We start from the raw sequence: 26,368 nt of genomic DNA on the forward strand, positions 1-26,368 counted from the left end.
CTTTGTCATGGCGTTACTTCCCTTTTGGGGCAGAAAACTGCTTTCTTCTTCTCCAATGTGCTACAGGTTCTTTTATCAAAATATGATATCTTTAGATAAAGCAGAATTTCTTTTAAAAATTTTTTGTACAATTTTCCAGACAAGGCAGAAAACATAAGGTCACCAAATATTCATTGTAACGTTACTAGAAGTCACGAGAGCAAGTGTGGCAATGTGATGTGTCATCATTATGCAGTGTATATTGTTCTCATCTCTCCCTTAGTTTCACTATTCACCACAGAAGTAGCCCAGGTGCCATCCAGTCTTTTCAGGGCAGCGAGTGTAGGTGCCCCGGTAGTAATGGGATGGCACCCGGGCTACCACACAAGATTTGGCAACAATACTTTTCTCCCTTCTCAGTTTCCTGCTTACTTATATCACTCTCCCATACAGAGCTGTTCCGTGCCATTTATATTGATGTTATGTTTATAACGGGTGCAGGATCGCTCTGCATGGGAGAATGATATTGCATTGAAGGCAAAAAGCCATTCCCACCCAAATACATGTATAATTATGTTAGAATAATGACGTAGACACCAAGCCACTTTGCAAGATATAAATTTTATTTGATGATGTTCTACTGCCAGGAGCAGCGTCCACAGGTCTGCTCGGGACCGCACATACATCAGTCCCAATTCCCTCATTAAAACTCTGGCTGGTATGTACAGAAACAAGCCTCCCTTCAACAGAGGGGCGCAAAGGGAACGTTCAGGGAACACTTCAGGAGATAACAAACTTTCAGAGAGATGAAACATAGGAGAATATTGCAGACAAATATGACAGTGGTGCACGTCGGAGCCAGCAGTAAGTTAAGACGACCACCTTGTCTCTCTGGCATTTAAGATTCCTTTTCCATCTTTAAGGAATAACCTTTACCTGGAAATCAAGTTTTCAGCAGAATTTCATCTGGAACAGATATACCAATGCCATATTTGGCAAACACACTGTTGCTAAGTAACAAGGATACACATTTCAAACGTTCTAGGGGATTTGTAGTGACCTGGCTTTCAAAAAGGTTTCACTAGATCAAGGTTCAGGTTACTGACTCCACATAAGTGCTGTTCATGCTGACATTTGTTTTCAGTATTGCAGAATGGGTGGTACAGAAGTGAAGGAACAGAAACAGAGATCATTCCAACCAACAACATCACTGTTTAGGCTCAAAGGAACACCAATACAGATGTGAGATGAACCAAGGCCAATGGTATAACAGTAAAAGCTCTCACATAATCATAATTTCTCATACATTTTCAAGCTGCTGCTGAAAGTTTCCCTGCTTCCATTGTTAACAATTAAGTTAATCTGAGAAATTACTAATTACTGAATACAGGGGTGTGCATGTGGGTCAGCTGATATCTATGGATTCCCACTGTTAACACTCGTGCCGACAGTCACCGCAGGATCAGTACAAACATGTAAGTATGGCAATGGACAGTTCTTTTTCTTTTTACTTTGCAGCAAACGTGAACTGCATGGGTGTTTCCAAGTGAACTCTGGAAAACCAGTACATCGCTGTGAGGCCCTCCTCTGAATGATCTCATTTCTGAGATACAAAAAGAGATGAATCTGTGACCACAGTAAGAGTTGTGATGCTTCACTGGAGAGCAACACACCCCTGGATCAAAACGTTGACTTTGGCTTTGAGCAAGCTGCTGGCACCAATCTGGTACACAGAACCATTAATTTTCTCTTCCTTACTTCACACAACCCCTGTACTACATCCTATGTTGTATCCCATCCCTTCATAACATCAGAACATAGCAACATCCTGCATCTGCCATCACGAACACCAACTTACAACTCTATTTGTCATGTCAACAGAGTCAAGTGGTCTAAACCAACAAAAACCTACCGTGTCTACTTAGACTCAGTCGAGGACTGCGTTTAAAAAACTTTCAATCTTCAGAGTAGCGCAGAAAATCATCACGTACATGCAGGTCAGAAAGAAAAGCAACTGGGAATTGGAACAGTCTGTACAAAAGCGCCCTCTAGCCTTCTGTCGGGGTAAGACACAAACATTCCACTCGCTGCTGAGGACCTGAGAAGTCCTGGACAAACAAACATCTCATCATGTTCAACATAATGACAGAATCTGATGTGGGACTGACAAGGATAATCATGTAGACATAACTTTACACAGGAAACCAAAAGGGAGGTGTCTGTTTTACACAAGAGGACACTGATAAAATGCTACAAGAACCCACATCTCCCCTGCCCAAAGGACAGACGCCCACCCATCGAATGTACAGACTTTTCATGCCACAGTCATGCAGCGGCGGCAACAGGTGTTTCATCGGAACAACATCGTGTCTATCAGTCGCCAGGTGAGAACGAGGAGTTTACAATCTTTAGGACCGGCACACTTTTGCTGTGGGTATGGATGGAACAGTCCACACTGCTGTAGGGGAGAGGGGCGTCTCTATGCCATTTTGTTAGCGATGGCTTGATGCAGGGACTGGATCTGTTCGCTCCATCTGTCCAGCGCGGTGTATCTGGCGGCGCCGTGCGTACTGCGGTCCAACTCTAGCAGCTGGTTCACCTGGTCGATACGCCCGTTTATTGTACTGCAGGGAACACAAGGCAACATGGGTTAGGCACTCTGGTCTATACGCCTGTTTATTGTACTGCAGGGAACACAAGGCAACATGGGTTAGGCACTCTAGTCTATACGCCCGTTTATTGTACTGCAGGGAACACAAGGCAACATGGGTTAGGCACTCTGGTCTATACGCCCGGTTATTGTACTGCAGGGAACACAAGGCAACATGGGTTAGGCACTCTGGTCTATACGCCCGGTTATTGTACTGCAGGGAACACAAGGAAACATGGGTTAGGCACTCTGGTCTATACGCCCGTTTATTGTACTGCAGGGAACACAAGGCAACATGGGTTAGGCACTCTGGTCTATACGCCCGGTTATTGTACTGCAGGGAACACAAGGCAACATGGGTTAGGCACTCTGGTCTATACGCCCGGTTATTGTACTGCAGGGAACACAAGGAAACATGGGTTAGGCACTCTGGTCTATACGCCCGTTTATTGCACTGCAGGGAACACAAGGCAACATGGGTTAGGCACTCTGGTCTCTACGCCCGTTTATTGTACTGCAGGGAACACAAGGCAACATGGGTTAGGCACTCTGGTCGATACGCCTGTTTATTGCACTGCAAACAAACACAAACCAAAGGAAGACGGGTTAGGCACTCACCATGGCTTTACACTATCATCACAGAATCAGCATTACACCAACAAGGGATTTTATAATCAATTCTCACTAGAAATGTCAATAAAAAGAGTACCAAAAGAGCTACACATAAGTTTACAAACAGATGCCAACATTTTAAATGGTACTGAGAGTGACTGTAGAAGGATGAGCAGAACAGCACCGATACTGACCTGTCTAAAATGCACGAGACCAGCAAACTCTCCACTTCACTAACATCTATGTTGAGCTCCTGGCGACACAGGAAGGTATCAGGTTTCAGTTACACATCCATTCATTCTCAGTACATGAACACATAGGAGACTTCAACCAACAAGACATTGCTCTTAACAGTGCAATGAATCCCTTTATTTCAGCCACATTGACCGGTAGCAACATAACAAGGACTTACATAAAATGCATAAATGGGCTAAGTACATAATAATATTGCTGAGTTCAAACTTTGGTTGAGAAAAACTTATCAATGTTGGAAAGCCTCTTTTTTAGGCGATAGTTGGTTACCAGTCCCACACTTACAGTACCGCTTGCGTTATAGTTGACACGAACTCGCGAGCGGAACGTGTAACCCAAGCGTTAAACAATCATTGTACATAAAAATATTAATAACCAAATGGCTCACCTTAGCAATGAATGGTATATGGATCCTAGTGTAGGGTTTAATAAGCTTGATAAGAACTTGTGTTCTGATGTTCCTTAGCAGATCTGGCAGAAAAATAACATTTAATTAACATCCTCTACAAATCATTAGTCAATACATTACTGATACAATACTGTACAATCGCAAAAAGCAAACGTATTCACACCCCTTGTATTACACTTGACTTGGCAAGTCTGTGAATAATTTTGTTGCTGTCTGAGTGCATGATACAAGATAATACAATAACAAATGTGGGATAACACATTAGATGAAAGTAATAAAAGCATCATATACAAGATCATTGATCAATGAAATTAATTTCACCGAGAAGAGATATTTAACCTGTCAATATCCACCAACAAAGCTTGGTAACAATTCTTACCTTCAATATGTTCTCTGATGAAGGGATCATCCATTATGTTCTTCCTGTAAACAGAACAAAATCAACAGTGAGGGACAATAGATGGCGACACTGCACTGTAAACTGTGACATACTTGTATCAAATAAAACATTGGATAAACACAGAGTCGCTTAGTTCCACTTGTGCTGTTAGTGGAGACGGGTGTGACTGGCACAAAAACGTCCCCAAATAAAAAAGGAACCTTTCATGACCTGTGACTTCTGTACCCACCTATTTGTCTTGAGAATCTTCTCAAACTCATTAATGTCGTTATTCTGGTAGGCACTGAAACGGAACAAAACAACTTCATTATGGGGACGTGGGTCGGCACTACCTCAGGCAAACAATATCATTATCGGGATGTGGGTCGACACTACTTTAGGCCACTGTACAATATTGTAGACCAGTTTATCTATTTCTTTATAGTTACATGTACATGATGAGAGCTCCAAGACTGGACCAAATTCAGAGTCAATCCTGAAACTGTGAAAGCTTCTAGTGAGCTGAACTACTGTGTTGAGAAGTTTAAACACATCATTAAACGTGTCTTACTGTAAGAATTCAAAACAACACATTTTCACCCAATGACTGTAATGCACACATTACTGTACAACAGCAGATTACAGAAACTGGTTCTCACCTAACTAGATTTGTCATTGCCAGAATCTCTGGGTCATTCTTGTATGGTTTAGCCTGAAAAAAACATAGACAAGGTCAAAATCATGGTCATGTTTTCTTACTGGACTTAACGATACACTTATCATCTAGCTCAAGTTAGGAAAATTGGTCAGTCCTTTACACACGACCAGTGAATAATCCAGGCTCAATAAAAATCCCCTGCCAACATTCTGTGTGAAGAGTTTGTTATCCACTTTTGTTTTACATTATCCGGACAAAAAACACACACATAAAACAAAGCTGAATTACAAGGACCACAGCAGGTTTTGAAGCTAAAGTTACCTCTTGTGAGTCGAAAGGGTTGATCCCTGACTTCATGAGCATGTTGGCTAAAACCAGGTACTTCAGGCAGGTAGTTCTCCTGTACAGGTTAAACATGTACATGTCATCATCACACAGGTGTGACAAACACGTACATGTCATCATTACACAGGTGTGGGGGAGGGGACAGACATGTACATGTACATTGTATCCATACTTGTCATCATCACACTAACCCTATACTAACCCTAACCCTTCATCAACATGTTAGCAAACACCAGGTACTTCAGGCAGGTAGTTCTATAAGCAGGTCTGGTAGTGGAGGGGACATACATAAAAATGTCCAATCTTACAAGACTTATGAGATTAAACTTTGATAAAATATAAATATCCCAGCAAACCTCAACATTTTATTGGCAAATCACTTACACACATACAGGAGGATAATCAACAGACAAATGTGAAGACATACCTTGGACTTCCTGATTCATCATAGTTCTTGAAAGCCTCAAAGAAATCTGTGTGGGCCTTCTCGTATTCCCCTTCTCGTAAATGCATCTTCCCACCACACTCTGCCAAAAACATGTCACACAAGATTATGCATCTTTCCATTACACAAATATAAGGATAGTTTTTCTTAGTAACTTTAAAACCGAAAAGATCATAACAATATATAGCAACAGATCTAAACATTGCTTCAAACTGAAACAAGCCATTCTTATCTATTGACATGAAGGGTAATTTTATCTGCCACTCATAGATTTTCATGCATATAGACTGTAAAAATAGTGTGTAATTATAAAATAAAAGAATTAAAATTTCCACAGCAGTTCTGAAGAACAGTTATAGACTAATCAAGAACCAGAGGATATGCCGTATCTGACCTCTGATGACCCCCATGATGAGGGGGTGGGGGATGGCTGACTTGATGTGCAGGGACTGTTCGTACAGTGCCTTCAGCTTCTTGTTGTTTTTCTGCGCCGTGTACATCTGGATCTCCAGTGCATAGATCTCCAGCAGCTGAGTACCCTTCTTCAGGTCATCCTCCCCCTCATCCGTCTGTAGGGAGCAGGGGAACACACAGGTAAACAAACAAACAAACAAACAAACAAACAAACAGACAGACAGACAGACACAGGCAACATTCTGAGTCCAGTATAACTACACAGATCCGGTAACACTGCTAACAGCTGAGTACCCTTCTTCAGGTCATCCTCCCCCTCATCTGTCTGTTGGGAGCAGGGGAACACACAGGTAAACAAACAAACAAACAAACAGACAGACAGACAGGCAACATTCTGAGTCCAGTATAACTACACAGATCCGGTAACACTGCTAACAGCTGAGTACCCTTCTTCAGGTCAACCTCCCCTCATCCGTCTGTTACAATACTTAATAATAACAACATCTATCCAAATATGGAAGATGTCATGATTCTGCCACTAACAAGCAAGTAACATAATTCTGCAGCCAATGTAAAATGTTTTACAGGATGTGAAATAGACTTCATGATTTGGTAATACTCAAAAGTATCAGTTTATCTCAGAAGGTAGTAATGTTGTGCCCATATGGCACACAACAACAACACCTGTGAAACTTGCCATGCAGTTCTTAGTTCAGTTCATGACACCCAACCCAATAGTTTAGCATGGAAAACTGCAAATTCATTTCATTCTTACCTGGAATTGCTTATTTCCTTATTTCAGGTAAATATCTGGGTCAGACCCAACCGAGTTTCAAATCCCTTTTTCAGTGAGAAACAAATTGCTCATTATAATTTAAAAGACTTGTATTATAAGTCTTGTACATGGAGTACTTCAAAGCTAAGAATAATCTATCAAAAATCATTTCATGTCTGTGGGAGGAACAGAGACCTTAACATAAAATGAGACGCTAGCATATATAGTATATCCTTTGATCCTAATGTTACGCATATTTGTGCACAGTTTTATTCTCCTCTGCCTCACCTGACAGGACTGATGCAGCTGCTTCAGGATCTTGGCCAGCTTGTTGAACTCTTCCCTGTCGTAGTACAGCTTCCCCAGCTGTGGGTAACAACAGGGTTGGGTTCAGGGATTTATTTGGAACCCTCTTACTCACCATAGCACAAGAACAGGGAGGGATTCAGGGATTTATTTGGAACCCTCTTACTCACCATAGCACTGTGTAGCACTAGAACGTTATGTCTATCAAAATATGAGCTATGGTGCCTTTGAGTTAGTCTGACATACCTAACAGAAAGGAAAGCTTTTGTATCCTGAAATAGAAACATTTTCTACTGCATGACATGAATTTTACTAGTACATGAAGGGGCCATGTTTGATCTATTCTCAGAATACATTACTGAAAAACAATGGCTAATTCTCAGAAATATACACATATTTGGCATAGATGAGTCCCTTAACAGAAAAGACAATGTTTTCAGACAGAAAATGTTTTTTTTCTAAGTTAGGCTTAAACAATTTTGAAGACTTATTCTGTATTGGCAAATACAGCTGCATTGCAGCAAATTTACAATGTTCTAAATACAAAAACGTGAGACCAACACTGACAGCACCTTGGTGTTGGTCTTGAACCATAGCCTGTCGTTCTTCGCATCCTTCAGAGCTTCCAGCGTCGTCTCATAAAAGTTCTGCAGCAGTTCCATCTGGAGAAGGACAACACATAATATAACTCAAACATAAAGAACAGGTGTATCTAAATGATATCTAACTGTGTCTCGTTTAGAACTGCCTTAAATAACACAAATTTAGTTGGATGTGAGGGCGCTATCCAGTACCATGTTGCTGTAAACCGTAGCTTTTCTCTGGCCTGCCAGAAGTACCGCTGAGGCACTGAACATCTGTGCAGATCGGGGGTCAAAACAAGACCTGTCTAGTACATGCATATGGGACTCAAAGGGGTTTTTAGATCATTCTAGGTAAAACAGGCAGTAAGACACTTGCCGGAAATTATCATTGCAACACTCCAGAAAAGTACATGTAGATTTTATGGAGTATAGATCTAACTGGGAACTGCTAAGAAACCACTGACAACCCGTGGTCTGCTACTTGTTCTGTCACCATGTAAGGTTGGACTTACATTCTTAGATGTGGAGATGTAGTCTAGAATGGAGTTGATGGACTTCTCTGAGTAGTTCCTTGTAACAGCAGTCTGCAGACAAGGATGGACATATCTGTGGTGATCCTAGGATGAACGTACCTGTCTCCTACCCTAAATCTACAGACAGTGCTATCCTTCGTTTGATGAGGTACCATCAATGGTACATCATTGGAAGCTTTCTTACTGAATCAGTTAATCAATATCATAAATCACACTTCTACATGACAACAGTTACTTAAGATTCAGTAGTCCTAATCTGTAAAAGTACACGATATAAAACTATGTTACACATTCGCCCGATCCACACGATACTATTGACCCAGTAGCTATTTTATTCCCACATCTTGGGTATCAAAATTTTGTAACATTTTCACCTTTATTCATCTGTCAACACTCATGTACAGTTGTACTTTCATTGATGTAATGGTGAGAAATGTGTTTTTTTTTCTTTAAATACTTCAAACTGACTGCACTACGTATACATGGGAGACCATACCTTGATATATGTGAGCAGCTGCTTGTATCTCTTCATCATTTCTTCATAGTTGCCCTGAAAAAAATCATACAAAGTTTTATGGTTCTTGCGCTGCCAATGTAGAATCCTTGACATAACATTTAAGGATAGTGAAAAGAACTGCACTGGTTAAATAAACGGCGAAAATGATCCAAAACACACCTTCATCATCATCATACATGTATATCAGCCTGTATCAGCCAGGAACAAACAAGAAGTACATGTACATATTTCACTCCATGTTGCCCTTTCAAGCATAATTTTTTTTCATTTTCTTCTTAATTTGTGCACTGTGCAGGTAGACCCGAACAAATCAAATTTCACTTGCACTTAAAGATCATAAAAATTTAGAAATGTGTGAGGTGTGACGATGTCAAATATAGCAATGAAGACAAGAAGTATCCAAACTGACCAGTTTGAAGTTTATCTTGATCATCTGTTTGAGAGCCTTAAAGCCCCATTCTCCCTTCTCCTCTTCCAGATCTAAAACTTTCTGAAAACTCTCTAACGCTGCTTTTGGGTCCTCCTCCTTCAGAGCTTTGGAGTTGTAGTACTGGTTCTCCAGGTCAACATCCGGCTCCGAGCCACTGTCTTCTGAATACACCTGTACAAAAGGAGAATTGATTTGTAGCTGAGACATCTAATGATCTTTACAGAAAACATTGAATTAAGAAGCACCAACAAGCTACAGTTGCTGGCAATTTTTCATGCTAATTCTTTGGTGCCATGTTGACAATGCACTGATAGTAGTTTATTGCTGCCTTGTTTGGGACACTGCAACAGCCTTGTCAATATCATAACAGCCTTATCACGTTGCTTCTCTCTAAACTTCCAAATCTAAGTTACTAGTAAATCTTCAGTAGTTGGGGTGAGGGCAAATTTAAGAAAGACACAATCTTGGGGTTAAACTCATTTTCTTGTCAGCATCTAAAAGATTTCTCTTCTCGTTCTCAGAGATTATGTACATTCAATACAAAATACAAAACAAAACAAACATGCTGTTTTATTGCTTCACAGGTGGGAGTACATAATTGAAATGGAAAGAGGCGGATCCTTAATAAATTTCACATACCATAAGCCATCTTATATTTGTGCCCTACTAAGATTATTCTGTGACATGATTTTTGGTAACCGAATAATCCACACAAAACAACGATATTCTCCATCAATATAGCTACCAGTGACAGATTTCTGTTTCTATGTTTATCTAAGGTAGCAGTTTGACATAGTCTGCATTTTGTTTCCGGATCAAATTACAAAACATGCTTGTCGTTGTATAAGACTGCACAAAATGCAGTATCAGTTTTTTTCGCTGTGGAAAGCATGACTTCTTTTCACTGGCAGGAAAGGGTGAAAAGTCACATCACACGACCACCACTTTAGCTAAACTGGCATTCATTATGTGATACATCACATCTACAAGTTTTCATCATCATAATATAAGCCAACAAGTTCTTACCAAGTCATAATCTTGCTCATCATCATCCACCATAAAATCATCCTCGTCCGACATCTTGGATTTTCGAGCAAGTTCACAGCCCGCCAGACGCATGCGCCGTGAACTCTAACCGGGCGGGAGCGCAGTCTCGCGGAATCTCGCCCTACTTTGCACTGCAGGTGTGCGAGAAACGGCGAGAGTCTCGGGGAATCTCGCCCTACTTTGTGCAGCAGGTGTGCGAGAAACGGCGAGACCGCTTTGTGCACCTGTTGCTCCCGTTGCCATGGCGCTGTCCGCAGGTGTGAAGCCCCCTGATACAAGTGGACACCAGGGTATGTTGACCTGGAGCGAAGTGCACTGCATCAAACAATCGCGATTTCATATTTTATGCATAACCTAAATATGCAGAAAGCTATGAAACATTGAAAACCCACATGTGTCGTTTCTAGTGCGGGCTTGTGATTTATCAGAGAGCTTGAATTACAGCGGGACTCTTTCCTAAGCGGATGAGGTAATTGTTTACTCAGTCGGCCCTCCGGTCCTTTTGTTGTTGCTACTGCAGCGTTGCCTAGGCGTCCGTAGCAACCGCTCAGTATATGTTAGGGGTGACAACACCAACCAGCTGACTAGTGCATAGACCGTCGCCCTGCGAGCACGTCGCAACATTTCTAGCAAGTTTTTACCGGACATCATCCTAAACCATGCCTGAGGAAGAGCAGAGGACGAGGCCCATGATTGCGGCACGGGAAAGAGGTAACTCTACTTCCTAAAAACTAAAGAATATTTCTACTTCAGGGCGTATGTTCGTTTCCGCCCATGCCATTTGACTTCTATCCATTCATTCTGGCTGTCTGGGAGTGTGGCAATCCTGGCCACTGAGACTGTTTAAGTGGTACTTGATTTGGGAAATCTTGTCTCTGTGTACATCTCTGATGGGGGAAGCATTTTTCAACAGTGATTTTTCCCTCACAGAATCTGATTTTGGCACAAATGTGCTGGGGGGTTATTGGAAAAAGCGTGGAAATCAGCGCGTGTCTCAGTTCGTGGTTGGTTGATCTCATACCTGAGTAAAAACCCAGCAGTTTCCCGGCAAAATTGTTTCGTTTACATCTTGATATGTCTCCTTCCCCTATTATGATAAGTTTATTGGATACTTTCTGCCCAGTCCTGCCACACTTTTCTGGAAAGTTCGTGATTTTCCGAGGTCGGACACCCTTGAGCGCACACCGTGTGGGCGCCATTGTTTACAGTGGATACGGCGTTGTTTGGGACCCACGCAACGCGCCTCTCCGAAAATCTCTGGTTTATCGGAAAGTTTTTAAATTTGTTCATGAATGATCTTTGTGAATTGGAGTTAAACCCTACTTTTTTCTAAACCAAAAAAGAAACAATTGAATTCATTGAAGTCTTTTAGCCAACGATCATAATAAATAAAGTTAGGACGGTGCAATATGGTTTACATAGCGGGCGTGCAATGAAGCGTTTCCTTGTGCAAATAAAGTAACTGGTACTTTAGGGATCTTCTGGGGTGATTGGATTATCAGATACTTAAAATTAATGCTTCTGCTCCAAAACAGCGTTGTCTTTTTGGCTTTGACTTCCGAGCAATGCTAGACCAGGCCATCGTACAGGAAGTTTGCTGTCCTTATGTGGGGTGTGGTTGCTACTTTGAGGTTGGGTTGAATGGGAAAAAAATTACCCATTAAAATAAATCCTTCATGCAAAGGAGCTTCCAGAGAGACATTTATCGTTCCGTCTCAATGTCCCCTTGTACGCAGTGCTGTTAGTCGGTCATGCCCCATTAGCAATGTCACAGCAACATACTTCATCCACGGGAAAATCGCAATTTACTGCTCAGCGCTGAATGGTGGGTTCTGGGTTTGAATGCACCAATCTCTCGGGGAGAGGCAAAACATTCTAACTATTGTCTGAAAAGCCCGGGGACAATTTTAGGTTCATTGTACAGTTCATGAAAAATTGATGTCAGAATAATGCTCTTTCGTGTAGAAAGTGACAAATAGCAACTGGCTGTCATGGAAACACGATACACAATGGTATCATGTCACTCTGATCCCTGTGGTTATTGTCATCAAATCTAGACCTTTTTCCTGGGCTCTTCTCAAGCACTCAAAAAGTAAACCATGCAAGTTACTGTCATTTTCTAGGTAACCATATCCATAGCTCCATATCATATTGCTTTCTTTGTGTCCCTTGAGAAAATACTAGACTTTGTGAGCAACATTTTGTCAACTGCAGATTTTACATTGATGCCTCCCTGTACCATTGTGTACTGTGACTCTGAGTTAATGTTGTATTAATAAAATATCACAGCATCATGTATTTCATCATGAAAGCTTGTATTGTAAGTAGCCTGGGCCATAGTTAAACTCATGCTGACGTGCCTGTTTGTTTTGTAGGACCCGGGCCGGGAAGATACGCCCTGCCGTCCAACGTGGGCTACATCAAACACGACTTCACCAAGCGGATGAACCCCTCCTACACCCTGGCCAAGCGCCTGGAGGACACAAGTGAGTACAAGTCTTCATCTGTGCAAATCTTCCTCAGTTTGCCAACTACGTTTGTTGAGTTTGTTTATAGACAGATTACGGATGGAGTTTTCAGCGTGCCAGTGTTGTACGCCCCAACAAATATCTAACGGAAACTGTTTTTCCCCTGCAGTGTTTAAGAAGGACTGTAGCCCAGGACCAGGATACTTCATCGAACCCAGAATCACCAAACACGGCGTGGACGGGACACCCTCATACTCCGTCTCCGGTCGCATCCAGGATCCAAGTGAGTCTGATTACTTTAAGGATGTTCACTGCACTGATCTGTTCTTATTGCTGCTAATTATCGCACTTCATTAATTTGCAACGATGCTTGAGTTAGAAACAACTGATGTGAAACTGTCCGATTGTAACAATTTAGTGGATGAGAGAGTAGAGCTTGATTATTGGTGGAGGAATAGTTCTGGATGAGATTCATCTAGGATAAAGAACTAAAGCCTAAATCGCTTGCTGTACTTGGGAAGCTGACGACATTGAAATACTGACCATGCGATGTTCTGTCCCCCCGCAGGAGTGTTCCAGCCCCCAGGCCCCGGGGCATACTCTCCGGAGAAGGTCCACCCCCAGGGGGAGCGCCACGCCCCCGTGTACTCCATGGCGGCCCGTACGCGCTACCGCAAGCGAGACGCCGTCCCGGCCCCCAACAGCTACTCCCTGCCGCAGCTGCTGGGCAGCAAGGTCCCCAACAAGTACTCCAGCTCCAGCTACTCCATGACGGCGCGATCCAAAACGGGAAGCTTCTCCGAGGATCTCGCGAAGGCTCCCGGGCCGGGCCGCTACAACGCAACCGACCCGAACATTGTCAACAACAAGAAGCCCGCTTACTCCATGCTTGGTCGCAGCTTCATGCCCGGAGATTCCACCAAGAAGCCCGGGCCGGGGGCGCATTACCCGGAAAGAGTTTACGTCACGAAGAAGAAGGCCCCGACATACTCGCTGGGCATCAGGCACTCCGAGTACATCACCCCGCTCATTGTGGACGTGATGGACTAAAGCAGCATTGGACTCATACATACAACAGCCAGATCACGAGATTACATCAATGCTGCTATCCGTCAGTAGTGATATCTACCGGTAGATACTCTGACAGCCAACCTCCAGTTGTTTATTTATCTGTGAAAGTAAACACATCTTATAGCAAACTGACTTTTACTACCATTACTGGGATATGAATGCCAAGAAATTATGTTTTTACAGTGTTGTATCGTTATCATTTTGATATGTCTAATCATATTTCAGTATTTACTAACTAGTAAAAAGGTTTCCGTTATCAAATGTGGTGTATCCAAGGACTTAACAGTGGAACTGTGATTCAAGTTGTAGACTGTAGCTGTGCAGAAAGCTAGTTTAGACACGAAGATGAAATTCATGTGAAAGCAATTTATTCCTAGTAAAATCTAGCTGCTTTTGTCCTAACATTGTATATTTGTTTGTCATGGGTTGCACAGTTTTGAGAAGTCTATTTTGTGTTTTTGTCAATAAAGGATCATGTTTTTTCACATAAGATTTTCTTTCTTTAGTATTTGCAAAGATGCAAGTGTTGCAGTTGACCACAGTATTGCCTAACAAAAGGTTGAGATAAAACAACTAAAATTAGAAAGGCCGGCAAAATGGCTAAAAGGAGTGGGTAAAAACCTCTGCTTAGAGTTTAATTTAGCAAGTACCATAAACATGGTAGAGTTATGTTAGCAGCATACAAAGAAGCATCCCTCTCAAAACTATTAGTAGAAACTAATTATCTCCATGAAAAAGACTTTTTCATGGGGATGTTTTGCATGTGTTTACGTGTGTGTATGTTTATGTCACCATAACTGAAGAACGTGTGGATGGATTGTATACATGATATTTGGTATGTGGGTTAGGTGTTGGGAGGAGAAAGGTCAAGGTCGACTTTGGGCCCCTGGTATGTGTCACTGGAACTGCAATGGCGTATTTGTAAAAATCTTCTAAGGAGAATAACTGAAGAAAGGAACAACAGATTTTCATGTTATTTGGTATGCAGTTAGGTTGGACAGAGATGTACAAACTAGGGGTGGATACCGGTTCGGCTTAATAAGGTCCAAGACCAGGTTTAGGTCCAGAGATTCAGGTTCAGGTCCGGACCTGAACCTGTTCAGTTGATGTTTTGTTTTATTAGACCAATATCAAGCATAGAGAATTAATACTCACACACACAACTATAAAAGTTTCTTGGGGAGAAGACTTTCAAGATAAACCAGCGTTTGATATTTGAATGTTGCACTTGTTTTAAATGCCTTTTTGTCACAGGGGAGACTCAAAACACTTTTTATCAAACAAAATAGAAAAATATATTTGTACTTTGTTCAGTTTTTTTTGGACTCAGGATTTTGGCTTTAGGTTTTTTGGACTCGGTTCTTGGATGTTATAAAGGTCCGAATCAGGTCCAGCGAACCGGTATCCACCCCTAGTACAAACTGAAGTGCAAATTGGGACTGAATTTGCATAAGTAATGAGGAAAATCTACACCTCCATTCTAGGCATATGATGGGAGCTCACACCTGTTAGTCTCAAATCTAGGACAAGAATTCCCCAGGTCCCAAGAGCTGGTGGTCAAACCACAAAGGGGTTAACACTACCAAACCTGTATAGTCTTGTTTCTATTATGTGGATACCCTCTGGCACATAAAACAAAACAACCAGTGGCAACAACAAATAACTTGGGTAAATAAAACACATCATATATAAAAACAAATTTCATGGAGATTTGGGGTCTTCGGACTCTTGTTCTGAAATGTATTGCTTCAACTTTGTTCTGAAAAAATCACACAAAAAACTCAGAATAGCCAACAAGGAGAAAAAGGAATTCAGTCCACACAAGTGGATCACCACATATTAATATAAACACCGACAGTTTACTGAAACGAGCCCAGAACTCATTTCGCCTAATTCATCTAAGAAACATACCAAAGACCATGCTGTCGTAAGGCAAGAACAGTTGCAGGGGAATTTGCTGAAGGCTTTTCCAAAATGCGGTTAAAATGTTTGACAAATTGCAATATTGTAGGTGACAGAAAAAAAATTGCGCCGTCTTCAGGAGATACCATTACAGTTGATTAACAGCCAACAAGCAGCCATTTTATTTTTCAAACTTTATTCAACAATATACTCTAGTAAATACAATAGAAAAGAGTTGCTATAACTAAGGGAAGTGTTTGTAAGAGGTCCTACTGGAAACTGACAAAGGCTGAAAATGTAGGCCCCCACAATTACTATTGTCTTCCCGTATCCTTACAATATTTGAACAACTATTACATCTATTACTATTGGTCCATACATACATGTACTTCTACAGCTGTTAAAGTTTAAGAGAGGACAGTGGTGTTTAGTTATGACGTATCAACACTGCAATATTGCTATCTTACTGTAGTGATTGTAATATTTACATGTTGCAAACTTGCAGTGATATTACAGCAATGAATGCATTTAGCTCAGAACAGTATAAAATGGGGAAGTTCATAACTTTTGGTGACAGAAGATTTAGAGTTACGAGTATAGAGCAAAGAAAAACATGGGCACATAGACAGAATAGAGACAACCTTTGAAGGCAACATCTGTTCAACTAAATAGTCCATAATGTTGTTTGGTTGTTGTTGCAGAGCAGCTGCCGTGATGTCATCAGTGATGTCATGAGTTGTCCCGCTGTAGCACCTGAGTTGTGGTTTGTACATGGTCCAAGCAGATGTGCGGGGACGCCTGTGCTGTCACTAGTGGTCCGGCTGGGTTGTGATGGGTCGCCGAAACAGCAAGATGTGTGGTTCTGGACGGAACAACAAAAATGAATGTCACTACAGTTGCAGTTTTAACTGTCACTACAGTTGTAGCAGTAATTCAATACTACATGTATGCAGCCTCATGAAAGTCAGCAGGGCTCGAAATTCATTTTTGGAAATAGGTGCACTGGTGCACCCAACCTAAAAAATTGGATGCACAAAAAATAATTTGGGTGCACCACACAAAATAATACCAAAACATTAAAGCTTGACGCTACAGCCTCTCTTATAAGAACTTCAATCTGTGATTCTACCCAGATTTCAAATTTCAACCAAGCAATACATCAAATAAAGTACAAAAGATTACATTGCTTTTACTGATACTTACATTTCAAGAATATTCTGTATGCTAGTGTACAAAAATGTCTAGGTGCACTAGTGCACCCACAGTCAAAAATTAGGTGCACAGCTCCAATTTTGGGTGCACACAGGTGCACATGCACCCACTATTTCGAGCCCTCAGCGGGTCATCATATATTTTATTCAGAGCACAACAAAGTCAAAAAAGCCGGCCCGTCACCCCTAGAAATGTCAACCACAAATGTGATCAAACACTACAAACTTCATTTTGACCTTTATGCTGGATGAATGTTGTAGCAGCTGCTAGAGTGGCATAGTGACGGCGATCAGAGTCTAATTCCAAGAAACACTCGCTTTCTGGTACTACAGTGTACCTTTCAGAGAGCCAAGTGTCCATTGTTAGGTGTTATTGCAGTTGCTAACTTTTGATTTCATGTTATATGTTTGAATCTTTTAGCTTGAGTGTATTATCTAATCAGTTTGTGTTGAGACTGGATCTTATTCGTTGAAAGAAAATCAGACGTTGCATGGACCAATGCTTTTATTGAAAGAATCACATCATTTTTAATAATTCCATGTTCAAGATTGTTTCGTTGGGGCTGTCTACAGACAGTATTTTTGCAATGAGTAAACAAAACTAAAATGCAAAATTAATGGAAAATAAAACAGGATGATTGCCAGAAACACGACTTCATACATTTGTACATTGTCAAATTGAAACTGGGGACCAAAGTTTTGTAATTCGAACTGTAGAAACTAAACAGTACAATGTATTTCAACAACAGTTCTCTTGTACTAGTAGGTGCTTTAAAGTTTTTTTACCTAACCAAAGTAACCATGCAATTTGCTACCCCGTGGACGCTATTTATATATTTAAGGTATATTAAGAAGCCTTTAATGTATTTATTTCTATTCCGCAAGGAAGATGACGACTTCGCGGAAAAAACAAATTTGCTAACCCTTTTTTTTTAATGTTTTGAATGAGCATAACCTGGCACGTGCTTCATGTAGTGGCACCAGCCCTGGCTCTGTTTAATGGGACATTACCTGGCTCGTGCTTCATGTAGTGGCACCAGCCCTGGCTTTGTTTAATGGGACATTACCTGGCTCGTGCTTCATGTAGTGGCACCAGCCCTGGCTCTGTTTAACGGGACATTACCTGGCTCATGCTTCATGTAGTGGCACCAGCCCTGGCTCTGTTTAATGGGACATTACCTGGCTCGTGCTTCATGTAGTGGCACCAGCCCTGGCTCTGTTTAATGGGACATTACCTGGCTCGTGCTTCATGTAGTGGCACCAGCCCTGGCTCTGTTTAACGGGACATTACCTGGCTCGTGCTTCATGTAGTGGCACCAGCCCTGGCTCTGTTTAATGGGACATTACCTGGCTCGTGCTTCATGTAGTGGCACCAGCCCTGGCTCTGTTTAATGGGACATTACCTGGCTCGTGCTTCATGTAGTGGCACCAGCCCTGGCTCTGTTTAACGGGACATTACCTGGCTCGTGCTTCATGTAGTGGCACCAGCCCTGGCTCTGTTTAATGGGACATTACCTGGCTCATGCTTCATGTAGTGGCACCAGCCCTGGCTTTGTTTAATGGGACATTACCTGGCTCGTGCTTCATGTAGTGGCACCAGCCCTGGCTCTGTTTAATGGGACATTACCTGGCTCGTGCTTCATGTAGTGGCACCAGCCCTGGCTCTGTTGCACACCGATGCCTCTCCACTCCGACTCAGACATCAGGTGGCTCTTGGGGACCAGTTTGGCAAGCTCCTTCGGCAACATCACATGTCTGGAGAAAAAAGAAGAAATTATGTACAAATGTATTGCCTGCCTTAGTGCCTAGGCCAGGGACTGGCCCCTAGCTACTCTGAAGGGAGTTTTATTTACGATTCGGGGCCGATCTGACTTGTTCCCAGAAAGGAGCTATACTCCAAACATCATTTTGCATGCAATTTAATATTTCCGGTGGATAAGGGTGTCTTGCCATTGACCGATACACGAAGTTGATATTTTCTGTGGAAACGTTATTTTTGGTGAAGGCTCTAAGATTGAAGTACAAGGCTGTGCGGGATCACAACAGACTCAGCGGGAGAGATTATGTAAATTGATGTATTTACCAATTCGAGCACGGGTGCAAGTTTGCATCGTGAATGCAAACCGTTTTGAATCGGAAAGGAATCAAACCGTTATGATTTTTGCATCATGAACTTAGGCATCACATTCCAAACTTTCAGGAGTTCATTTGTCTGTTTTATGGTCCAAGCTTCACAAGCTTAAGCATTTGTGGCAATAGGAAGTATCCAAAGTGCCCGGAGTCTTGTATACTGAAGAATTTTTCTTTGTATCGGACTGATCAGAAATTCTGGGTTGGCTAGACAAAAAAAAAAAAGATGACAAAGTAGAGAGCCTGACAAAAACGCCTAAAAACACGTCAAAAACCAGCCAAAACCCATGCTCTGCTTGGAGAGTACTTTGAACTAGCCGGGAACTCAAATCCGTACTTATAAGCTGTGGCGACTAACGAAGGGAGTTTTTGCTTGATATTACATATAGAAAGTATATGTAATATGATGTAATATCAAGCAAAAACTCCCTTCGTTAGTCGCCACGGCTAATCCTTACTGGAATCCGAGTACCGAGGAAAGTTCAGCTCTGGAAAATGAGTATTGAAACAAATTCAGTTCTGAACGTCCATGCTGACAAAGCTTCGGTACTGGAATAAAGCCGTTCCGTACTGGAATTCTTGTACGTAACTTCCTTCAGACCACTGCTTCTCTTACAAAAACGTTTTGTTCGTTTAGTTTCAAATGTCCCATACACATTCCCCTCCTCATCGCTTTTTCGTAATCACAAAGTTATGACTATATATGATATTAACAAGCTTCAAACTTCTATTTTTGTCCATAAAATAATCAATGATAGTTCATGTGTACCAAATCAATTCAAACGTCTCTTTCACTTCAACTCGGAATTTCATCATTATAATACAAGGCAACAAAACAACTTGAAACAGATACAAGCAAAAACACAGCAGCGAATGTTCTCCATGATGTACAGATGCCCGCAAACTTGGAATAGCTTACATGAAAACTTACAAAACTGCAAATCACTACTGAGATTCAAAAACATGTTAAAAAGCTCCATTTTAAACAATCAATCCTTTGCTTAACCTTCTATTCTTTGGTTTTTCATTTATATCCTGCATGTCTGGGTGCATTTTTTGTGTTATTGACTTGTGTTGTTATATATGCTTGTCGTTATTTGCATCGTTATTATTTATCGAATTGTTTCCTTTCTTACTTAGTTGGTAATTTTTCTGTGTTCAGTTAGGTAATTGTTTCTTTATATATAATAATTTAGTTCTTGTTTTTTGTTATTGTTATTATTAGTTATTGATTTTGTTATTTGTTACGATATTAAGTTGTCATTTTTTTCTCTATCTTAATTTATCATTGTAATTTATTCTGTTTGAAAAATGGGGATGGAATATTATAGACCACATTGGTCTCTACCTTCCCCGGCACTATGTGTATTGACCTGTCACATGTATGTAAAATTCTTTTACCTGTGCGAAATAAAAAGACAAAGACAAAGACAGTACTGCCACGTGTTCCGTACTGGGCGCCCAGTAAGGAGCCATCTGTACTAGTATATTTGCATGATATATAGCAAATCTAATTCAGAATTAGATACTACTACATCATACCAAGGACTCCCTGGTATGATCAAGGATCTAAAAAACCTCCTTGCAAGTTGATTATATCTTACTGTATTACTATTAGTGTATAGCAATTACATATACACTAGCCGTGGCGACTAACGAAGGGTGTTTTGCTTGATAAACACCCTTCGTTAGTCGCCACGGCTACATGATACAACTTTACAAGTGTTTAAGATTGTTACTGGGAGGGAGAGAATACAGCCTGAGATATTCTTCGAAAGTGCAGGGAACGCAGTAACAAGAGGGCACAGCCTCAAGCTTAAACTTTTAAAGTACCCTTTGCCAAATCAAGAACAAGAGCACAAGTATTAGTGTTTAGTGCGAGGACAGTAAACACTTGGAACTCCCTACCAGAGACTGTCTCCAGCAAAACAGTGAACCAGTTCAAGTCTCAACTAGATCGACATTATTTGGAAGGAGCTGATGCACGAACACGACGGAAGCGAATAGATCAGTCCACAACAGGCGCTGCCTTCCTCGACTGAACATGGTTACGATGAGTAGAGTAGAGTAGAGTAGAGTAGAATTTTCGGTCAGGTAGGACTGTTCCAGTTTAGACCGCTGGTATAAAGGTATATACAGTTAGTGTCTGGGTATGTGATTTTACTGGAGACAACTGCTACTAGTAACATTGACCAACAAATGGAGCTAGCTTTAGGGAATGTCTTGTTGATGAGACGAGAACTGACGGAGATGTTACGGAGAAATTTCTACTGGTGGTGGTTTGGGAGGGGTCACGTGGAGATTGGAAAAACAAAGTCGTTTGTAGACTCACTGTAGAGTAGAGAAGAGTAACATGCCAAAAGAGTAGTGGCAAACTGACAACTGCATCAGGGACATTGCTAAACGCTTTCGCAGTATCATATGAAAATACTTGGCTATGTAAAGATGGCCAGTTCTTTCACGGAAAACGAATAACAAACGCCTGGCTGGGAACGACTTCCCAGGATAAAAGATGGCCGCAAGCACAAAGAGAAATACACACAGGAAATCATATTTTTCGACAAAACAAACCTACCTGTATTCAAATTTATCATCGTAATACTTGTCCGAGTAGTAGATATGTTTGTGAGCCATGTTCGGTCGTGTTTGAGGGGAAGTACAGCCCGTTTTCCGTGCGTTTTCGGCTCACAGTGGTTCAGCTGGAGGAAACGTCGTGATTCTTTCTACACAGCTGGAATTTGAATTCCCCGGCTTCTGCTGATTGGTCCAGCTATGTCACGTGATGGCGAGGTTTTTAAATATTTTTATCGGAAGGTTTGTGGAATAATAATTGTTCATTATGTTCTAAACTGTAGCACTAAAAACTGTATCGAAATATGATGGAATACAACAAAGATGAAAAAAATTACGTTTTATCTCCTGAGTTTCTAGGTCACGTGATCAGAGGTCAAAGTACCAAGCTGTCATGTTCGGATGGTCACAGTCTCTGTTGACTAATTTTATTTCCTGTAAGTTTTTTTGTTATTCGCTTATAGGAGGATTCAAAATTCAGATACCGAGGTAGAGTTTAAAGGTGCAGGAAGACAGATAAGGTAAGCTTACATTTGACTTGTTTTGATAGAGTTTTTCCGCGTTGTTTAAAAGAAGTTTCTGCAAGTACTTTACTCTCGCTTTGAAGCATAAAGCACAGAGATATCTCCGCCTTGTACAAGAACCTGTGAGGTGTTGTTTGAGGCGTGTCGGTCTGTCTGTCTATCTGTGTGTGTGTGTTTGTGTGTGTGTGTGATTTCGACCTGCTATGTTGACATTATGGGTCGTACAGGCGGGAATATACTCCCCCAAGGAGGTTCAAAAATATATTATAAGGTTTCATAGAACCTCCTTGGAAATTATGGATACACCAAAGAGGTTTAATCAACTTAAAGGGGCATATTGTGACATGAGCATAAAACAAAATTCTTTGTTTTTAATAATAATAATAATAATATCAGGTGTATTTGCAGCCAGTGCCACAGGCAGGTACCCAATGTGTAGGGTAATGAGGCTGTTTAACGTGTTCGAGGCACCTCCTCGAGCACGGGACCCCCGTTTTACGTCCCTCCCGGAAGACGATTTCGTGGAAAGCTTCGTGAGGCTACAGCAATCCGGACGTCCTTGGTTGGTCCCCCATCCAAGCACTGTCCGGACCGCGCGTTGCTTAACTTCCGAGATCGAGGGATCGGGTGTATCCAACGCGCCACGCGGCCGTAGCTTTTTGATTATTTTTCTACATCATTATAGATGAATCTACCTTATTACACTGCACAGCAATATTCATCACGTATGGATGCGACTTTGTAGTATCGTGCGGACGTCTTTAAAAAAATTGTATACGCAATCCCCACCACCACTTGACTTGTCTGCCATTTTGTCGAACCATCGCCGAACACGCGATCGAACGTGCGACGTTCTGAAGTTTGATCACTTGTGGTGATTTTCCTATGACGCTCGATCTCGGACCGTAACGGTCGATTCGATTATTTCTTAGCGTTCTACGCTGGCTTATTTGCATATTAACTTGCGGGACGCAAGTTAATATGTAAATGAACCAGATTTTACACGTTTTGCGTTTTTCGTCGTTTATTAATGCTGGAAATGTGACAAAATGACAGGAATATGTTGGAAATAAGTAACAAATAAGTTACAAATGTGAATCTTAGTGTAGATCTTTCAAATTCTTACTATTTGCAGTTTTTGCCCACCAGGTTCTACAATATGCCCCTTTAAGAGCAAAAATTATCTTGGGTCCTAAGCTTCCATAGTCGGTTTTAGAGCTTGAATGTATTGAGGGGCTGGTTTTTCCAATATAGTTTTATGTGTATATGATAATATATTACTTATTAGCAGAATGTGCAGAATTTACACTTTGCCTGAAGTTTGATCCCAATCTGCGAGACCTGTCAAGCTGGAGCTGAACTGGAGTTTTTGTTTCATTTTGCTGAAATGTCTTTGAGTGTTGAGTATGAGCCCTGCAAAAACATTAAGATTTATCTCACTCTCAGCAGGGCCGACTGGACCAGTCTCCTAACCTTTTATGCTAATCTGGCTAGCTACAGAAGGACTAGCTTTGAGAAACAGTTTTTGGCACGCAATCGATGTAGAAAAAGTGTGATTTACAGTAGTGTGGAGCAGCAGTTCATCAGTGGCATCATGAATTTGCCTCTACCAGGCTCCAGAGGCAGCTGGAAAGAGTAGAATTTGGCCAAATAGACAGAAAACATGCAAGAAAAGCTAGTCTGCTATGAGGTACAGTTTACCACTTTAGGATGGCATATTGTCTTGACCTTAGGGAGACTGTCCCCAAGTTTCTAACTATGATGTTTCTATGAAAAAAGCCTCAGTCATGGATTGATAATGTTTGTACTAGTATTTGTTATCATGGGTGTAACAGAGCTGGTATCAGCTGCTTACTACTCTCATTTCTGCTTGGCAGTTGCAGATGTTGAATGTCCCAATCTTACCAGCTGATTTACCCTGGATACCCACAGTAAAATCATGCCTAAACAGAAATTCAGGTACAGGTACAGTACGGTTACAGCGGTTAGGTACAGGTCCGCACCTGTACATGTATCTTAACAAGTTTAAGATACACAGGTACAGGTTTTAGATACACAGCTCTAATCCAATATGCGGTCAAACCTGCCCAAGGCGACCACCCGGAGGACCGAGGAAGAGCGGTCGAGTTGGACAGGTGGTCGTAATGTTGATCCATACTAGAGTACACACATAGATGGATGGAACATGATGTGATTTTAGACAGCATAACTACCACCAGGTTTAATTCCCATAGACAGAAAGATCCTACAAATTGCAAAATTAGATTTTTCGTTTTAATTTTGGTGTGCTGTTACATCATGTACTAAAGCCCTGGCAAAAACCTGCTGACCTCAGCCTTCTTTTGGGCTCCGACCGTTGGATAAATGGGGCAAAAAGTTTTCGATCTGACAAATGAATGATGAAAACGGAATTTCACTGGCCGAGCTCATGACCACATTGAAAGACGGAGTGCAGCAAAACGTACAGCGTCGGCGATCACAGAGTGCAGCAAAACGTACAGTGTCGCGATCACAAGCAAGCAGTGCCCAATAAAGTATTGTGAGATTCATGGCAGTAAAAAGAAAATACGAATCTTAATTTTCATCAATAACGGGAGTATTTTAAATGTTCATATTAAGTGGGTCCACTGAATCAATGATACTTTGAACTGCTGCTCCAGGAGTTCAATATCAGTGGGTCCATTTTGTAATTACGTACTGACTTTTGTACAAAATTACTACAATTGTCTATAATAATGACTAATATATACTTATGTTTGAATTCTCCATGTATGTCAATCAGACAAACCTACATGTAGTTCTAAAGCAGAAATCAGCCATTCCATTGATAAGTAATTATCATCCATTTACTAGCCTGATGAAACTATTCATGCTGAATCATGGAAGAACAATGCAATAGTCACAGCTATAATCATAAAAGGCTTTGTCAGTCCACATAGCAGATTATATTTGGGTACTCTTTACTATATGCTGTAGCTATATGCATGTACTACTAGTACTAAGTACTAGTGCACATGGTAGGCTGTAGAGCACAGAAGTCAGATGTGTCATGGGCATATTACTCCACTACTCTCTGTTTCACAATTATTATATCTAAATCATTATTATTGTCAAAATCAGCCACGCTGCCTGGGTGGTCTTGTATTGCCGTTGCAATTTGAATAAAATAAAAAATAAAAAATATCTATATTGATATATTCATAATATCAGAATATCTCTATATTCATAATTACCTAGACTAATCTCATGACATGTTAAATGAAATAACTTTAAGAGGAAATGAAGCAAACCTGGTGAGATGTTTACCATAGCTGGAGAGATCTGAATATTAACAACATTGCAACAACAAGATTTTCTTATCGTCAACCCTTCCAGTTCAAATGTCATAAATATACAGAGCTAGATTTCAGAAAAAAAGACCAAATATTTTTGCATAGTGCATACTTACATGTACATGAATGCACTTGGTCACTGACACTTTCACAAATTTAGTCACTTGGTCATCATAATTATTGGCAGGAATAATGATAAATCATTAGAATCCATTCATGTTTTGTATGCCTTGAGTAATGAGTTACTTCTATATATGCCCTGCTGCAGAACCAATGTTCACATTTAATATGTTTTCAGTCCCATTGAAAATTTCCAACATGTAAATTCGGCATTTTCCAACTTACCTGAGTATTGTAAAGACATTTGTCAAATGTACCTATGCATCTACAATAGCTACCAAAACATAGCGAGTCCCTCCAAAGTCTTTGCCAAGCCACTTTGGACAGGTGTACGGCAAATTTGTTACAAGTACAACAGCCTTGTAGCTCGGTACGACAAGTCGGTCAGTGTAATCTAACCAGCTGCTGCCACGCCGCGTGCCTGCGAAGCTGGTGTGTTACGCTGAACTGGCTATGTAGATCTACATGTAGATACAGAAACAGATAGCTTTAGCTGTATTGATAATGTCAATACTGCAGAACTTACATCTAAAGTTGATCGTGAGCCTGTTATTGCTATCTTATATGAAGATGATATTCTTTAAGTTGATGTTTGCCCTGATCATGAGATTGATTTGATTTAATTTATTTGCACATATTAAAATCAGTTTGTAGTACATAATAGAGCAGAACAAAAAATATACGTGCTGGGGGAAGAAAAAAAT

At 41.0% G+C, this 26,368-nt stretch overlaps 4 protein-coding genes across 8 annotated transcripts in view; 2 read left to right on the forward strand and 2 right to left on the reverse strand.

Annotated features, from left to right (window-relative positions):
• Positions 1-581: 581 nt before the first annotated feature.
• LOC136429028 (COP9 signalosome complex subunit 2) lies at positions 582-10,447 on the reverse strand. Of its 3 annotated transcripts, none has more exons than XM_066418934.1 (15): positions 10,315-10,447; positions 9,268-9,459; positions 8,838-8,891; positions 8,321-8,392; positions 7,797-7,886; positions 7,207-7,284; positions 6,124-6,298; positions 5,712-5,811; positions 5,261-5,339; positions 4,941-4,993; positions 4,532-4,585; positions 4,282-4,325; positions 3,882-3,964; positions 3,436-3,494; positions 582-2,603 (listed from the first exon to the last, which is right to left on the reverse strand). In XM_066418934.1, the coding sequence occupies exons 1-15, from the start codon at positions 10,405-10,407 to the stop codon at positions 2,459-2,461; spliced, it is 1,371 nt and encodes a 456-aa protein (XP_066275031.1). In that variant the 5' UTR covers positions 10,408-10,447; the 3' UTR covers positions 582-2,458. The 3 variants fall into 3 exon arrangements, with proteins under 3 accessions (XP_066275031.1, XP_066275032.1, XP_066275034.1); XM_066418935.1 differs by lacking the exon at positions 582-2,603 and adding an exon at positions 2,855-2,903; XM_066418937.1 differs by lacking the exon at positions 582-2,603 and adding an exon at positions 3,095-3,143.
• A 208-nt stretch (positions 10,448-10,655) lies between these two features.
• Positions 10,656-14,364, forward strand: LOC136429032 (ciliary microtubule associated protein 1A-like). The gene is made up of 4 exons (XM_066418948.1): positions 10,656-11,046; positions 12,711-12,821; positions 12,973-13,086; positions 13,372-14,364. The coding sequence occupies exons 1-4, from the start codon at positions 10,995-10,997 to the stop codon at positions 13,851-13,853; spliced, it is 759 nt and encodes a 252-aa protein (XP_066275045.1). The 5' UTR covers positions 10,656-10,994; the 3' UTR covers positions 13,854-14,364.
• Positions 14,365-15,955: 1,591 nt separating this feature from the next.
• On the reverse strand, positions 15,956-21,868 carry LOC136429035 (cyclin-dependent kinases regulatory subunit-like). Its single transcript, XM_066418953.1, has 3 exons — positions 21,693-21,868; positions 18,615-18,742; positions 15,956-16,638 (listed from the first exon to the last, which is right to left on the reverse strand). The coding sequence occupies exons 1-3, from the start codon at positions 21,749-21,751 to the stop codon at positions 16,586-16,588; spliced, it is 240 nt and encodes a 79-aa protein (XP_066275050.1). The 5' UTR covers positions 21,752-21,868; the 3' UTR covers positions 15,956-16,585.
• Positions 21,869-22,134: 266 nt separating this feature from the next.
• Positions 22,135-26,368, forward strand: part of LOC136429026 (SHC-transforming protein 1-like) — a 48,368-nt gene continuing 44,134 nt past the window's right edge. Inside the window, exon 1 of one of the 3 annotated variants that reach the window (XM_066418924.1) lies at positions 22,135-22,209. The gene's annotated coding sequence lies outside the window, so the exon portion shown is untranslated. The remainder of the gene's footprint in view (positions 22,210-26,368) is intronic. The other 2 variants (XM_066418925.1, XM_066418923.1) reach the window with 2 other exon arrangements.

The sequence above is a fragment of the Branchiostoma lanceolatum genome, chromosome 2 (assembly GCF_035083965.1).
Source record: "Branchiostoma lanceolatum isolate klBraLanc5 chromosome 2, klBraLanc5.hap2, whole genome shotgun sequence".
Lineage (NCBI taxonomy): Eukaryota > Metazoa > Chordata > Leptocardii > Amphioxiformes > Branchiostomatidae > Branchiostoma > Branchiostoma lanceolatum.

What these genes read in the sequence shown, in the direction of transcription:
- LOC136429035 (XM_066418953.1), bottom strand. Translation starts at nt 21,751, where the DNA reads ATGGCTCACAAACATATCTACTACTCGGACAAGTATTACGATGATAAA. An exon ending in GATGATAAATTTGAATACAG is followed by an intron (nt 18,743 to 21,692) that starts GTAGGTTTGTTT and finishes TTTTTTCTCCAG; the next exon opens with ACATGTGATGTTGCCGAAGG. An exon ending in CTACATGAAGCACGAGCCAG is followed by an intron (nt 16,639 to 18,614) that starts GTAATGTCCCAT and finishes TGTTCCGTCCAG; the next exon opens with AACCACACATCTTGCTGTTT.
- LOC136429028 (XM_066418934.1), bottom strand. Translation starts at nt 10,407, where the DNA reads ATGCGTCTGGCGGGCTGTGAACTTGCTCGAAAATCCAAGATGTCGGAC. An exon ending in GATGAATCAGGAAGTCCAAG is followed by an intron (nt 5,340 to 5,711) that starts GTATGTCTTCAC and finishes TAACCTGTACAG; the next exon opens with GAGAACTACCTGCCTGAAGT. An exon ending in ACCCTTTCGACTCACAAGAG is followed by an intron (nt 4,994 to 5,260) that starts GTAACTTTAGCT and finishes TGTTTTTTTCAG; the next exon opens with GCTAAACCATACAAGAATGA.
- LOC136429032 (XM_066418948.1), top strand. Translation starts at nt 10,995, where the DNA reads ATGCCTGAGGAAGAGCAGAGGACGAGGCCCATGATTGCGGCACGGGAA. An exon ending in GATTGCGGCACGGGAAAGAG is followed by an intron (nt 11,047 to 12,710) that starts GTAACTCTACTT and finishes TTTGTTTTGTAG; the next exon opens with GACCCGGGCCGGGAAGATAC. An exon ending in CAAGCGCCTGGAGGACACAA is followed by an intron (nt 12,822 to 12,972) that starts GTGAGTACAAGT and finishes TTTCCCCTGCAG; the next exon opens with TGTTTAAGAAGGACTGTAGC.